At 42.7% G+C, this 16,438-nt stretch overlaps 1 protein-coding gene across 2 annotated transcripts in view; it reads right to left on the bottom strand.

The window, feature by feature from the left end:
* Positions 1-11,596, bottom strand: part of MCM10 (minichromosome maintenance 10 replication initiation factor) — a 29,816-nt gene extending 18,220 nt beyond the window's left edge. The window contains exons 1-8 of one of the 2 annotated variants that reach the window (XM_030567393.1): positions 11,453-11,596; positions 8,190-8,244; positions 6,507-6,839; positions 5,323-5,427; positions 4,479-4,616; positions 3,704-3,875; positions 2,456-2,621; positions 835-1,002 (exon numbers count right to left, since the gene is read on the bottom strand). In XM_030567393.1, the coding sequence (XP_030423253.1) occupies positions 835-1,002; positions 2,456-2,621; positions 3,704-3,875; positions 4,479-4,616; positions 5,323-5,427; positions 6,507-6,839; positions 8,190-8,196 (1,089 nt within the window). In that variant the 5' untranslated portion in view covers positions 8,197-8,244; positions 11,453-11,596. The remainder of the gene's footprint in view (positions 1-834; positions 1,003-2,455; positions 2,622-3,703; positions 3,876-4,478; positions 4,617-5,322; positions 5,428-6,506; positions 6,840-8,189; positions 8,245-11,452) is intronic. The other variant, XM_030567479.1, reaches the window with a different exon arrangement.
* Between the last annotated feature and the right edge of the window lie 4,842 nt (positions 11,597-16,438).

The raw sequence follows: 16,438 nt of genomic DNA on the forward strand, positions 1-16,438 counted from the left end.
TAGATGGCCTCAGTCCTAATTTCTAGAGAACGTGTGTTCGTAGGAGAAAAGCCACCATCAAGTGGCCCGGCTGCTGGCAGTCTCCACAGAGAAGCCAAAGACTGAACAGGCATGGAGACCAAATACCTGCTCAGCCCTGAATATGGTCATCCTTGGAACAGAGCCTAGCTATACTGGTATGACTAGGCTGCATTGTTATGGATCATGCTGTATGCATTCTGTGGATAGACAGAGGGCTTCAGATGTCAGTACTGGAAGTCAGCACCTTCTACACCTCACTTGAATTGAAAGATTTATATCAGGCTAGCCTACTGTACAGTGAGGGTTCAGGCCAGCCCACTGTCCACCACAGTGCGCCTGTACCAGAAGGGGTGTTGGCCTTCCTCAGAAGTTGATTGGCAGTCATCGTGACAAGGGGTCAAATACCACTATATGCCCATAAATCATGTACAGGGAGAATTACTGAAAAACAGTGGCCCTAATGGAAAAGGGGGTAAAAACTCCTAGTCTTCTACTCAGATTGGGAAAAAGGAAAGGAAGGAAAGGAGAAAAATGAGAGCCCCTCTTGACATATAATCTGTTTATTGTCAAGTGAGGGAAAAGGAAATTCCAGCTTTATACGCTCAGGGTTCCAGGGAAACAAGAGAAGGAGTTGTGGTAAGGCTAGAGATATTTTATAGAATGCATTGCAGAGTGGGATATGAATTTCCAAGCACTTTTCCTTCTGAGGGCACTGTGAATTACATCATCAGTTGAGCAAAGTGTTTCGAAACATTTCCCAGTGACAGCCCAAATAAAATTATGAGTCCGAGAGGAAAAAAAAACCATTGTTACCTCATCTGAGCCTTCTTTACTTTTCATGGGATTAGCATTGAGCAGCCCAATGACCATGCCTTGGTCTGTCTTCCAGTGTTCTTTGTGGACATCACCAAACAAAAACAACGAGACACAGCTGTTTAGATCACGCAGGTCGTTCAGCCGCCAGATACTGAAAGTTTTGCCCTGGAACAGACATTGGTTTTCCCTTTAAGATCTTAATAAGAAAACCACTGATATTGCCCAGGCTTACAGCAGTCTGCACGAAACTCGTTACTGTTTTGCCTTTGTTCTCTATACTTAGCATAGGCCAGGGAATACTGTGGCAACATTATTTACTTTCAAAGGTAACTGTACATGTAATTGTGACCACTGTTCTTGCTCCCGTTACCAATACTTAATAGCTATACAGCACTTTGCACAGACTCTCATTAATCCATAATAACCCTGTACAGTACGTGTTAATCCCATTTTACAGATGATGAAATTGAGGCAGTTTTGCCTAAGACCACCTAGTTGGATCTAGAACACAGACCTTGTGTTCAGCTCTGTGTCTAACCATTAAACTTCTGCTGGACAAAATATTAGCCTGTAGTATGATCACAAGAGAACTGGTAGAAGCCCCATGACTTGGCACTTTTAGAACAAGACTGAACAAAGCCCTAGTAAGTGTAAAATAGGTAGGCTTGAAAGGATTGAGTTTTAATTGGTAAATGTCAACAAACATCTATTTCATCTTACACGCAAACCAACAAAAAATATTTCCAATGATAATAACTGAAATTTACAAATACGCAAAGAAAATTTTGTTTGAAAACTTATTAGAGTTTGATTTATGGCTATGCACTTTGTATATTTTGACATGAGATGTTGACAATTTGTTTTTTTTAACAGTTATAACCCTTTTACTTTTTGAATCTCAACATCTACTGTCATTAAATCGTTATTGCTTGTCCCCTCCATAATTTCCTGCAACTGTGAAAATTTAAATGGATAAAAATAGGAAAAAAATGCTTAAAAATAAACATTGATACCTGTCAAAATAATAAATAATAAAAAATTTAATTCTGCCAAGCCTAACAATAGGCACCTATCCTTCATTGGAAAGGAAAACAACTAAATGACCTAACAGTTCTTTTCTGTCTCATGATTTCATGAGCTAGCACATCAACTCACCTTTTGGGACTCCCTGCAGGACCAAGTGATTGAAATTTGGAGCATAAAGAATGAAAATGAAGTTTGGTTTTATTTTTTTGGTGCTATTTAATATTGTGACTTCTGCTTTCATAGAGGTAGCTGCTCTTCTGGGGGCCAAAGTTAGTGAATTTAGCAATTCATAACAATGTAAGTCATAATAAAGATGAAATAATCCTACAGAACGCATGTACCATCACAGAATGAGCAGATTTATACAGCATTCTGTAGATGACAATCTTATGCCATACATCCAGTTCTCATATGAGAGCTGACACTAGCAGCACTGAATTAACCTAGACTACCTAGAATATTCAAATTTAATGTAGTAGCTTGTTTTAATTAAAACAAGAATGTGGAGTTGGCTGACAAAATTGTGCAAAATCTAATTAGACTATCAGTGATAATACCCTCATTTAATTGAGAATAGAGAAAAACTGCTTACGTTATTTGAGCTCTGAGGGGTGATTTTCTTTATTATGACTCCAAATGTTACCCAGTCTGTTTCCTCCAGATTCCCCCCAGCCAGTTTGCCTTGCAGCTGAGACAGTCTGATCAGCTTCCGTCCAGCCATTTTCCTGTCTAGTTCCACTGATGACACGCGGGGTTTTCTACATTAAGAAACAGAGCATACAGAGACCACTAACATTAGCATCGATACAAGGGATGACTAAAAACATGTACAAAATAGCTTTTATATTCATGAAATTACATCAAGAGACCTATTAAACTGTCTACCCCATCTCCAACTACCATCACTGCAGGACTGTTCTTGGGAGTGTAGTATATAGTGCTCTGTTCTTAAAGAACCCAGCATCCCCCCTGGCAGATCACTCCACAGGCTAATAGAAGTCCATGAAAAGTATGTTCTGCACCTGATTTCATCCCATTCCTCCTAGCTGCACAACCTTAGATCACCTGAAACAATTCCTGTCAGTTACTGGTGTTAAACATATATAAATATTTGAAGGCTGCTGATATACTTAGTTGTTGTGTCCAAATACCAACACAGCAAGTTAACCTTGTATCTGTGGTTAATTCTATTCATTTCAGCAAGGACTGAACAATATTGCTGCCCAAGCATGAGTGCAGGTTGGAAATTCACCACCCTTTCCAATGAGGAAAGCCATTTCAAGTAACAAGAGACCTTTTGTGGTCACAAGTATTGGGAATATGGGGTCAGCTCCTGAGGGTTCCCTGAAGTCCATAGCAAGACACCCATTCATTTTGATTGGAGCAGGAGCAGGCTCCATCATGTCTCCCTTGCCTCCCCACCAGCTCTGAACATATTGTGACAGAAGCAGTTCTAAGCACACTGTCTAATAAAATGACTGCTACATTGTTAAAAATGGACTCTAGGTCAGAACAGCATGGTCAGCATCCATAGAAGAGGACAAAAAATGGTAAATAAGCCAGCAGAGATGTTGCTGTCTAATTACTGAATTACCGACCAGTGCTGCTGCTAGATTATTAACATTAACACCCTGATCAGACAATATTCATTCTGAGATGGGAAAGCTATTTATAAAATACAGCCAACCAAAAATTTCACCCTGATCTGACAGCCCGAGATCCACATTCACAATGCATTTGACATAGGAAGCACCTTTGGGACAGTCCATTAGAAGGATCACATCTCTCCTATTATTTAAAATTTTTCCCTCGATACCCAGAACAGCTTTGGGTCACTGACCTTAATCTGAGCCCAGAGAAGGTTTCCACAGAGACTGGTTGATCAGTCATGCTAGAACTCCCTTGCACTTGATGAGTCCGGTCTCTGGTGGCCATTTTGGGCCTGTTCCCAGGAGTAGATCTGAGAGGCTGAAATGAACTTGATATTGGCCTTGGAGGAGGATTCTTATTCTCTGTAAACAACGGGGGGAGGGGAAGGGGTGGAGAGAAAGAAGGAAAATCTACATGAAGAATGAAAAACAATATTCTCAGTTATAAAATACAGCTGTAGTAAGATGAGACCCTGAAACAAACTCTTGTGTCAGAGGCCCAGTCTGAGGCCTGAAGCCTGAACCAAAATACTTCCAGGCATTGCTAAGAAAAAGCTGGGCTGTGAGCAGGAGGCAGGCGCTGCTCACAGAAGTTGGCGACACCACACTGGTAGCTACTGACAACAACAGCAACTTAAACTTAACAAGGGACACCAATCTAGAACATTTTACCCACATTAGCAATGGAAAAAACTTATTCAGCTAGTCAGCCCTGCCTCCTCAGTACAGGATTGTTCCCTGTAGTGGAATCCCAAGGACTAGTTCCTGTTCACTTGTAAATGACTCAAGCAATGAGATTTCCTTTAAGAGACTAAGCCAGTGCCTCAGATCTACAGTGTAACTTTCATATTCTCAGATGACAGCCCAAACTAATATTTACCAGACAGCAGCATAGCGCTAAGGCCCAAACTAATATTTACCAGACAGCAGCATAGCGCTAAGTAACCTAGTTACTAAGAACTATACCTGATGGTGAATGTTTTGGTTTCTGGGCTCCCAGTTTGGTTATCGATAAAGCAGGGCTGTTGAGCTGAGCAGAGAAACATGGTGACTCCTGGAGTTTTGGAGTTTTCCTTTCCTTGAAGGGAATACATGGCGATTTACCTGATCAACAAAAACAAAGAATATTAATGAGATCTCATTGGCTGGACACAAAGTCTAATAACTGCTCCACACTAAACACATCCTTGTATAAATTAAATACAGGAATCAATGTGGAAGCCTTTCCATATAGCTGCCAGCTCCTGAAGCCTGCATTTGAAATGTAACAGCTGACTAGAAATCAGCCACTCATCCTCCAGTGACTCAAGACAGCAGGTACAAATGAACCATTGAGCTGTATTAAGCTGGAGCTCTGGTAACACACATTGCTAGCCCCAAATATGATCCTCTTCCCTTTTATTCCTACCATATTCACCACACAGCTGTATCACTCATAGTAACACCACAAAGCAATCTGATCTGTACGTTGTGTGAAATGTACCACTGCCTACCAACAATGGGCTCCAATGTAGCGCCTTCCAGAGGACCTCAAAGAGCTTTATGCATGAGAGTCAGAACACCACGCCAGAGAATCATCCCCATTTTACAGATGGGTAAACTGAGGGTCAGTGATTTAGTGACTTGCCCAAGGTGACACAAGAAATTTGTAGCAGAAAGGAATAGAATCCAGGCCTGTGTTCTCTCAACTGGGATGTCCCCCTTCTACTAGTTGACACCTTTTGCTTAGATACCTAGTTGTCTGCAAGACTTGACTATAAATACAAGTCTGGATGCAGAGACATGAGAAATGTTTAATTAACCTAGTTACCAAGGGTTTTTTTCTGAAGGCCTGAGCTGGATGGCTGCCCAATTGCAGTCATTTGTAACTGCTCCTGTAACTTCTTCATCTGCTCTTGCAATTTCCTCAGTTCATCTAGGAGAGAAAAAAATAATGAAGCTAGCAGGAAACCAGCACAGATTAAGATTTATAAGATTACTGGAATCTTAGTGGCTTTACTAAATCACGGGAATTTAGAAATGATTCTAAGGGAAGAGAGAAAAAAGGCTGAAGCCATGATAAAAAGAAAGCTCAAGTTCTGTAAGACTCATAGGGAGCACAGACTTTCCCAACAGCCCCCCTGGAGCTCAATTTTTCTTTAGCAAAGATATTTCTTCATACAATCAACACTACTTAGGTGATGCTATGCCACGTGCATTAATATTTCCTCTCAATACAAATGATGAAGTGACAGTACTGAGTACCAGCCCCAAAAATACCAGCACTGGATCATACACCAGCGATTGGTAACCTGTCTGTGTCCGCATGGCTCAACTTAGCATAGTCACAATAGCACTGATATTACCCCTTTAAGTTACTCTGATGCTGATTTTTATGGTAAGACTTTAACCAACCCAATCAGATTCAGCCCCAAAGATCAATAAACACACAAGACGCAGTTCTGATGAACTGCCTGATGTTGAATTTTAAGTGTGTGATTTTTTTTTTTTTTGTACTGGTAAAAGATGCCAGTGACAGCCTTAGAGGGTGAAGAACTCTTTATCCATAGAACGGATACAAGTTGTCACATAAGCTTCCCTGTATTGGTGTGCTAATGTACCTCAGCCCTAACCAGAACCATCTGTAGGGTTGAGGGGGTAGTTCAGTCTCCATGGCTCATTCAGTCCTTGGTCTCTCTGTTGACAAAGGTGGCATTTGGGATGGTAAATTTTGCCATGTGGACATTTAAAACTGGACTAACCCCAATACGCTTACTTAACCCAGGCCACTCAACAGTCTTCATGAGAGCTTTCAAACACTTCCCAACAGGGTTGGAGTTGAACTGGAAACCTTGAGAGGAAGGGCTCTATATCCCTAATCAATCCCGTGAGCCCTCTAGTATGCCCCAATCAGCTCTCTAGTTATCACCACAGCTTGTAAAGAGACGATATATATTTGGAGGTCATAAGCTTGAAGGGCATGACAAATCAGACAAAAATTGCTGTTTAGCAAACCTTGCAAATCTTGATTGTTTTTCTCCTTCTCCTGATTTAGAGCTGGAGAACAGGGTATTTCCTGTACAATTTCTTCCTCTTCCTCCTCCTCTGTCAGGTCATCCACATCGCCAAACAACGCAGATGCATTTTCCTTTTGCTCACTGGCTTCACTCTCCTCAGCATCAACCTCCTCGGTGTAGGATGCATCATCCTCTGCGTCAAAGAGCTCATCATACTCATCTGGTTCTCCAGACTCATCTGAGTGAGCTGTGGTGTCTTCAGGAGTATTCCCGTCCTCAGCTGCCTCATTCTCTTCTAACAGAGAGGCCAACAGCTCCAAGTCATCATCACCTGGAACAAACCAATCAAACCAAGAGTCAAAGCAGCCCAATTAAAGTAAAACTGCAATGTAATATGTGCCCAAGATATTGCAATCACATCTAATTACAAAGAAAAGTCGATTGCTAATTAGATATAATCAGAGCACTGATTTTTTTTTATAAAACCATAAGTTAGCCCCAAGTGAAACTGCTGTTGGATAAAGGAAGACAACAATGGAATACAGAATAGCTTCCAATCTCTTTGTCTAACGTAAAACAATGTGTCTGAGACACTATTTCTTTAAAAAATTTGCTATGTATAAAAAAAATTACATGGGAAACAATGAAGCAAGGAGCAGAAATTGTCAGCTATGTTGATCAAGAAAGATAGACTGGAGCTGCAGGCAGAAACATAGGGAATGACAGATTTCTACAGCTTGTTAGGTATGCTCTATATTATTTTGGTTCAGGTTAATTTCTGGTTTATTGCACAGGCTTCCAAACTGTGGTCCACCAATGGCCCACAGAAAACTGGCAGGCCGCACTTTGCTAGCATTTCCTTGCTGGCAGCCTCATTACAAAGAAAAGTATGGAGGTCTGAAAAAGTAGAAACAGAAGCTGTCCAAAGGGATCAGAGCCAATAGTGGAGGTGGAACTGCCAGTCATCACTGGGAAATATCAATGCAATCAAAGGGGAAGGGGAGCATATTCAGGAGAGCATGGGGACCAAGCAGCTGGGCAGCATGTCTGTGGAAGAAGGGAATCAAGCACCAAGGAAATATGTGCAAGGCCAGAAGGGACCAGGCAATAAAGAAACATAAGTAGAGAGAGAGGAATAAAACAGGTTGAGGGGAGATGAAATTCAGAGGAAAGAACAATTGTGTGATTTAGCCTTTGATGCTGAAGATGTGCCAAAGCAGCTCAATTGAAGGGGATTTTGATGGAGGCATTTTGCATAGATTGGTAGGGGATTTAGGATAAGTCTACACCACAGACCTTACAGCTATAAAGTCTCCTGTGTAGCCGCTCTATGCTGGCGGAAGAGAGTGGCAGTTGCTATGTTGGTGGGAGAGTGTCTCCCGCCAACATATCACTGTCCACACCAGCACTTTTGTTGGTAAAACTTTTGTCAGTCAGGGGTGTGTTTTTTCCACACCCCGACCGAAAAATGTTTTAACGACAAAAGTGCAAGGGTAGACATAGCCTTAGTCTCTGGACCTCAAAACCATCTGCTAATAAACAATTATTGTGATTTAATTTTACACTAGTTAAATGCAGTTTACAACTATGTTCTCTGAACTCATTAACTCACTCATTATACTCATTTATTGGCCCTAGATGCAAAAGGAAAAGCTGGGGAAAGGAAAACTGCAGATCTCACCATCCATGATTTCAACAGGACTGCTTCAGCAGAGTCCCCAAAGGAAGAATCTCACCTGTTAAGGAGAGAAAAGCAGCAATACTGTTAACTTGCATAACAAATAAAACAAGGATTCAATGCATAAACTAGGGACACAAATTATCACAGATTTCTTAATGTGTTTAACTATTGAAAACAGCAATGGTTGCTGTCTCAGCCACTTCATTATTTCACCAAGCCCCTACATACAGATGATGATAAACCTCTCAAAGCTTCAAACTGAAATAATTTACACTTCTATACCACCACATAGCAAATTAATGGCAGAGCAGGGATGAGAATCCAATCCCACGACTTAACCATTAGACGACACAGCCTCCCTTAGCATGGGGAGCTTATCTCCTCTACTTTTCATGTACATATGATTTCTTAGTCTATAAACTACGCACACATTGGTTTCTTATTGTAGGGATACACAGTGACTTTTTAGACACTGAATTACAGGCTCACATTTATACCAAAGTAACTCAGAAGTAACTTACAAACCATGCCCACCTCCCTTTAGCAAGTGTTTCTTCTCCCAGTTCCTTTATTCACTATGCTTACTTTTTGTGTCTCATCTCATTTTTGTCAATTCTAATTTCAGTTTAAGATCTCTACAATGTTGCATTTCATTTTTCTGCATTTAGATTCTGATCTTGCAGTGAGCTACATGCAGGCCCAAGGTCAACAACTGAAGTCAATTAGGCTCCGTGCTGAGCTCTTTACAGTATCAGAATATTAGGTTCCTTATTTAAAAAACAAACCACCCAACCACATTCATAGATTCACAGCTTTTAAGGCCTGAAGGGACCAATGGCTCTCCTATTTGGACCTCCTGTGTAATACAACCCATAGAGTTTCATTCAGTTACTCCTCTATTGAACCAAATAATTTGTGTTTGATTACAGAGTATCTTCCAGAAAGGCATCCAGTGTTGATTTGAAAACTTCAGGAGATGGAGAATCCACCACTTCCTTTGATAGTTTGTTCTAATGGTTAATCACTCCCACTCTTAAAAATCTGTCTCTTTTTTCTAGGTTTCTCATGCTTCTTTCAACACAGTTATTAAAATAGATGGACCTGTTTTATTTCAGTATATGAGGATTCGAACAGATGGACACTTCCCTAGAAATCTGGAGTACCAAACTTTGATATTATTATTAATTAGACAGAAAATAAGTGGTTGTGCATGGGAAAAACTCAGTTTCTCCTATCGCTTATTATAGGTTACTGGACAAGCAGATTTCTTCAGACATTGAACATTGCTTTAGAGATCAACAAACAAAAATCTGGAAAGTTTATTTAATGGGGAAAACATCATTTTGTCCACACTAAAGAGTCAAGTGGATAAACAAAATGGGGTGCAACACCCAAAGTGTGCTTAGGAGCATTCCTGAGAAAAACAGATATGGACCCAGCCCCCAAAGAGTTTAACTCCTGAAGTCAGAAGATAACATACAAGGGACAGCAAAAACAGAGTGGGAGAAGGAAGAATAAGAGCTACTAAAATCAAGTAGCATAGTTTCTTATACACACACAAAGATATGTGATTATGTAGCACTTCAGTGTAGACACTCTCTATGTCCGCCAAGGTAGGTACTCCATCCACCTCCCCGAGAAGGGTCGATGTAAAATTTTTTCCATCAATCTAGTGTTGTCTACACCTGGGGTTAGGTAGGTATATGTACATCTCTCAGGGGGGTGGAATTTTCACCACTGGGCAGGCCCCCCCTCAAGTTTTATTCATTAGTACTTTTAGTAAAAGTCATGGACAGGTCACGGGCCATGAATTTTTGTTTATTGCCCATGACCTGTCCGTGACTTTTACTAAAAATACCTGTGACTAAAACATAGCCTTAATAATGCTTAGAGGCTACGGTGGCCGACACACTATTATCATCACACAGGTAGGTGAATGTTTTTGGTGTAGCACAGGAAAGGAAATTATAAACACTTGAAATTATAACTTTCAAAGTTCTCTTCAGATGAATTTAGTATTATTTAAAAGGAATTAAACATTTATATGAATACAAAATACCCAGAGCTCTAACACTTAATGCAAACGAGTTTGGGAAGGGAAACCCCCTCAAGCCTCAGGCCTCAAATATAATAGGCTGCTAAATATGTAGTGGCTCTCAAACTTTTTTTTTTTCCTCCCAGGAACCACTTGAAAATTGCTGAGGGTCTCTGCAGAACACTTAATGATCTTTCCAAATGTTGTTTGTACCGTTAGCTAACTATTGTAAAGTGCTTTGAATAAAAGTACTACATAAAAAACCTTTACTATTAACTTTTTTATTCTACAAATAAAAGCGCATAACTCATATTTTAATATCAGTAGTCTTATCTTTCTAATGCGATGGATGTGCCCTCCCCCCGCCGCGACATCCCCCAAGCTGGGGCTGGGAAGAAGAGGGGTCCCTCCCTCTCTTCCCCACTGCAGCAGTCCCTGAGCTGTGGCTGGGAAGGAGGGGGGTCTCTACCTGGCAGCCCCAGCCCTGGAGCTGCGGAAAGTCACCTCTTTCTCTGGCCCTGCACGTCCCAATTTCCCCCCACCCCCTCTTCTCACCCAACTGCCCCCTCCCACCTACCTCCTGTTTCCCCCAAGGCCTTCACCTCATCTTACACGTGCATCTTCTGCAGGGGCCACGCAGCTAATTAGTGGAGCCACGCCCAGTTCCCAGCCTCATGAGCATTCAGACAGAGAGACCTCCCAGAACTCTTCCCTTCCCTGGGCACCGCCAGAGCCCGTCACACCCCGACCCCACATCTCCCAGCAGAGAACCTGTCCCCCACCCAGGGAATCCACAACCCTGATCTCCTCTCCTCCTGAAGCCCCCTCCTACCCTGACTGCCCCGATCCTTCCCCACCCGGGACCCCTCCCTCAGCGACCCCCCCTGACCCTCCTCCGGAGATGACAAGGGGATCCCGCCCCCTATGAGACCCCCGATCCTTCCCCACTCGGGACCCCTCCCTCAGCGACCCCCCTGACCCTCCTCCTGAGATGACAAGGGGATCCCGCCCCCATGAGACCCCCGATCCTTCCCCCTCCCCCAGCACAGACCCCGTGTCCCAGGGGACTCCCCCTCTCGCCCCTCAGAAATCCCTGCCCGGGAACCCACAACTCCGATCCCCTCCCCGCGCTTAGACCCCGTCCGCCCCTGGGACACTCACGGATCCCCAAGCCCCGCGATCTCTCCGCCCCCAGATCGCCCTGCTCCGGGCAGGCCCCCGCACTTACAGCGCCCAGCTCCGCTCGCCTCAGCCGGGTCACCCGCCAAAATTCTAACTAGGCCCCGCCCCTCGCCTCTCTGGTCACACGCAGGCGCAATTTCCTCGGCTGCCGCGTCCCCGGCCCTGGAACAGAAGCTGGAGTTCTGCGCATGCGTAATGTGTCTGTGGCCCGCAGAATGGCAAGCCGTGCGATCTGCGCCATCTTTATTAGGGGCGGCTGAGTCCTGTGTATGGTAGAGTAGCGTTGTGAAGCCACTGGTGCCATCTTGCTTAGGGGCAGGCATGCATGCTGCTCGAGGGCTGGCTCTTTGGTACTACTGTTTCTTAAATGCCTGTCTTGAACTCCCTGTTCTTCCCCCTGAAAGCCTTGGCGCAAACTCCCAGGGCAAAAAACACTAGCCGCTGACCTTAATGATGATGTCATGGGAAACTGCCTGCTGATGTCACAGAAAGCAGGGTGATGACATCACACCAATAGGACACCCTACAGACTGCCCCGCATCACAAAGTGTAGCAGTGGTGCCACGCAGAAGGGCTGCCATATTGATTGCCACACTTACCCTACTGCAGTGGGACAGCCTGCATGTATGTCAAACCCATGCCCAGTGGCGTGCTGCAGCATCTCAATATGTCAGCATACCCCAAGGGCAGCTGCATGGCTCTCTAGTACACCAACCCCTGTGCCCCAGTAGAAAACTGCTTGACACCCTAGCATAATACCCCCTGCCCTTGAGGAGCTGTATGGCACCTGGCCTAAACCCCTGCCCTACATCCACCTACATCAGCACTCCCCAACTCTATACAATTTTTGGAACCCAGATAAGCTCAGCTGCAAGCCAGCCATCAGCAGTTTGCTATGCTTCAACTGTAATTCCAAGGGAGATAATTACATTGTGCCTATTTAAAGTAGCACCAAGGGATTATTGTAATTGAAATGAATGAAAAAAAATCTCATTTTCTAATTTGCTTGCATTGTGAATTTTAGAAAAGGTGCCTCAAACATTGCCTGCCCAAATTAAATCTGGCCAGTTTACCGCAGCTGGTGGATCATCCTCAACGCGGTTGAAAACCAAAGATAACTAAAAAAACACTAAAGACTGCTGCTTGGAACATCAGGACTATGATAGACAAAGACGATACCTCTCAATTTGAAAGAAGAACAGCTCTCCTTTCAAAAGAGCTAGCCTAGTATGACATTGACATTACAGCACTCAGTGAAACTAGATTGAAAGATGAGAGCATTAATTACAGAACTGTCTGGAAGGGAAAAAAAACACACAAAGATAGAATCCATGGAGTGGGAATTGCCATCAAGACCAAACTCTTGCAATGTCTTGAAGACTTTCCAATAGGCATTAACGGAAGACTCACGAAACTCCAATTACCACTAAATAAGTCATGATTTGCTACCATCATCAGTGCATATGCACCCACCTTAACAAACCATGATGATGCTAAGGAACAGTTCTACTTTGATCCCAACTCTCTCATAAAGTCAACACCAGAAAGTGACAAACTAATCATCCTAGGAAATTTCAGTGCAAGCGAAGGTAAAGATAACAGCAACTAGCAAGGTGTCATTGGAAAAAATGAATGAAAATGGTCTCCTAATCCTAAGCAAGTGTGCAGAACATAGCCTGACAATTACAAATACCATCTTCAGACAGGCAGACAAATATAAAACTACAGGATGCAGCCCAGATCCAAACAATGGCATCTAGTAGATTACATCATTGTCCGACTATGTGATATAAGGGACGTCAGGATCACCAGAGCCATGCGTGGGCAGAATATTGGATGGATCATAGAATGATTAGGTCAATACTGAATCTACACATTATACCCACATGCCTGAAACACCCAAAAACAACCAAGATGTCTCCTGATATTGTTAAATTAAACCATGCATCCTATCAAGACAAGCTACAAAGAGCAGTAGAAACCAACCTTGGTGACAACCCTGTCTCATGGGAGGAATTCAGAGCGGTAGTACAAAAAACTGCAACCAATGTCCTTGGATGGAAGAAAAGGGTTCACCATGACTGGTTTAATGAAAATGATGAAATCAGAGTACTCTTGAAAGAAAAAAAATGAGACTTTCCAAATCTGGCAGTCTACCTCAAAGAGAGACAGATTTAAACACCTGCAAAGCAAGGCACAAGGACTACTACACTTGATACAAGATAAATGTTAGGAGAAGGTAGCAGAAGACACTCAAATGAATGCAGAAACAAATGAAACAAAGAAGCTTTTTGATTCCTTGAAGCTAGTCTATGGATGTTTAAAGGTGGGCACAGGTTCGCTTATGATGGTTGATGGCAGGACAGTCATCAAAGACAAACATGACATGTAACAGAGATGGGCTGAACATTTCAGCCAACTAATGAATACCTCATCCTCAACTGAAACAACTGCTATTAACCAGATACCTCAAAAGCCTATTCAGCACCATCCTGACTCACGACCCTCACTTGAAGAAATAGAAAAGGCAATCAGTTTGATGCGCTCAGGAAAGTCCTTGGGCAGAGATGGAATACTGGCAGAAATATATAAATCTGTGGGCCCAAAAGTGGTAACAACACTTCAAAAGATCCTTTCTAACATCTGGGACAGTGAAGAAATGCCATAAGACTTTAAAGATGCCACAATTATTCCTTTATTTAAAAATAAAGACAGGAAAATGGTCTGCAATAACTACTGAGGGATATTTCTCCTACCTGTCGCTGGAAAAATCTTTGCTCATGTCCTCCTGAACTGACTGATTTAAATCCATCTCAGAAGTCAATCTACCTGAGACTCAATGCGGATTCAGACCTTGTTATAGCACCATAGATACGATTTTCAGTATCAGGCAAATACAAGAAAAATGTATGGAACAAAACATTAATCTGTTCAATGTTTTCATCAATCTGACAAAAGCATTGGATAGAGAAGGATTATGGATGATCCTCAGCAAACTTGGTTGCCCATCAAAACTGGTAAAGATTATTTGTTTATTTCATGAGGTAATGCAAGGTCACTGACTCCTTTCCCATTTCAAATGGAGTCAAACAAGGCTGTGTCCTTGCCCCTGTACTGTTCCATCGCTTCTACACCCAAGTTCTCAACCATGCTACCGATGGGGCTCAACAGAGGCATATACTTCAGATACAGACATGACCGCTCAGTCTTCAATCTTACAAGGTTTAAAGAAAAAAAAAGTAACAGAACTACTAATAAGAGAAGCATTCTCTGTGGATGATTGTGCCCTACTAGCACACACAGAGGGAGATCTCCAGTGCATTGTCGATCACTTCGCTGAAGCATCAAAATTGTTTGGCCTCACAATCAGCCTAGAGAAAACTGTGGTGTTTGCCAAAAGCTGGGAATGGGCAATAGGGGATGGATCACTTGATTATCTGTTCTGTTCATTCCCTCTGGGGGACCTGGCATTGGCCACTGTCGGGAGACAGGATACTGGTCTAGATGGACCTTTGGTCTGACCCAGTATGGCCATTCTTACATTCTACAGATAGGTTAAATTTGAATTACAAAATCCTATCACTGTAGCTAAACTAGCTCAAGCAGGGAGTAATTCAAATATAGAAAATTGGGGTAACTGTTTCAGAGAAGAGCAGCAAACAGACACAGTTAACAGAGGGCATAGCTGCAGACTCTATTTGAAGGTAACAGGACTTGGTGCGTGGTACAATTTGTCCATCTCTGAGTTGGTTGTTGGACTGTTTGTTTGCAACATAGTTAAGCTGACCTAATTACCAATAAACACATAGCTAGGTACCTACCAGCCTAGCTTCCACCTCTTGGAAAAGTAGATCAGCTACCTTGATGGAAAAACCCTTTCCATCAATGTAGGAAGCATCTACAATATCGTGCTACAGCAGCACAGCTACAGCCCCGTAGTTATGCTACTGCTGTGTAGACATGGCCGTTGCAGAAGCATTCCACACCGAGCTCCCCACTTAACTCAAACCACTTAAAAATTGTCATCATTGGGTTGATTGTTGAATAGGTAATTCTCACTATGGCCTTTTGCACTGATTTTCTGTCTTCTAGCTATGATTAATGCTCCTTTTATTAAATCAGCTCCATTAAAATTCTATCAGAAGAAGGCTGAATGACAGTACTTCAAACAAATTGCTATCAGTGCAGAATCTTTAACAACTGCAGAGCTACCACAATAAAATTGGATACAAGGAAGGAAGACCATAAGTCCCACTGTCACAGAGAACTAATTCAAAAGTTATCAGAATCTGCATCTGCCAAAGGCACTAGCAATTCTTGGAGAAGGTTATGGCCAAGCTTATGATGATCCTTTAGAGACATTTTGGTCAACAATAGAATAACCTGAATTTATGGAGGAAATATGAGTGAAGTAACATAGTCTTTGGCTACCAAAAAAAGGGATTGAGAGCCAGGTGTCCTGTGTTCTAGTAATGACTTTTGAATGCAGCTGGAAGCATTACTTAAATTGCTTAGTGCCTGGGTTTCCTCATTTGCAAAATGGACACAAAGTAATTCATAGAATCTCAAGGTTGGAAGGGACCTCAGGAGGTCATCTAGTCCAACCCCCTGTTCAAAAGGGGACCAATTCCCAGATTTTTACTCCAGTTCCCTAAATGGCTCCCTCCAGGATTGAACTCACAACCCTAGGTTTAGCAGGCTAACATTCAAACTACTGAGCTATTCCTCTTTCTTGGAATGGGAGAAGCATGGATGGTGTGTGGGCTGGCTGAGGGAGCTTAGCACACAGAGCTGATAATATGGCCTTGTGCATACGAAAGTTCTGTGGCCACTGCTCATCATCCCAAATCTGCATTACAATATGATCCCATCAGTCAGTGCTCATTTCTTGAGCCTAGAAGTGGCACTTCACCATTTGCAGCTGCTCAGTGCATGTCACCTACAACCTTGAATTGGTTCTGTGTCCCACAGCAAACTGACCACTAGGAAATCATTATGTTCCCCATGATTCCTGTTGAAGCTCTGTGAATAC

This window comes from Gopherus evgoodei, chromosome 1 (assembly GCF_007399415.2).
Source record: "Gopherus evgoodei ecotype Sinaloan lineage chromosome 1, rGopEvg1_v1.p, whole genome shotgun sequence".
In the NCBI taxonomy this organism is placed as follows: domain Eukaryota; kingdom Metazoa; phylum Chordata; order Testudines; family Testudinidae; genus Gopherus; species Gopherus evgoodei.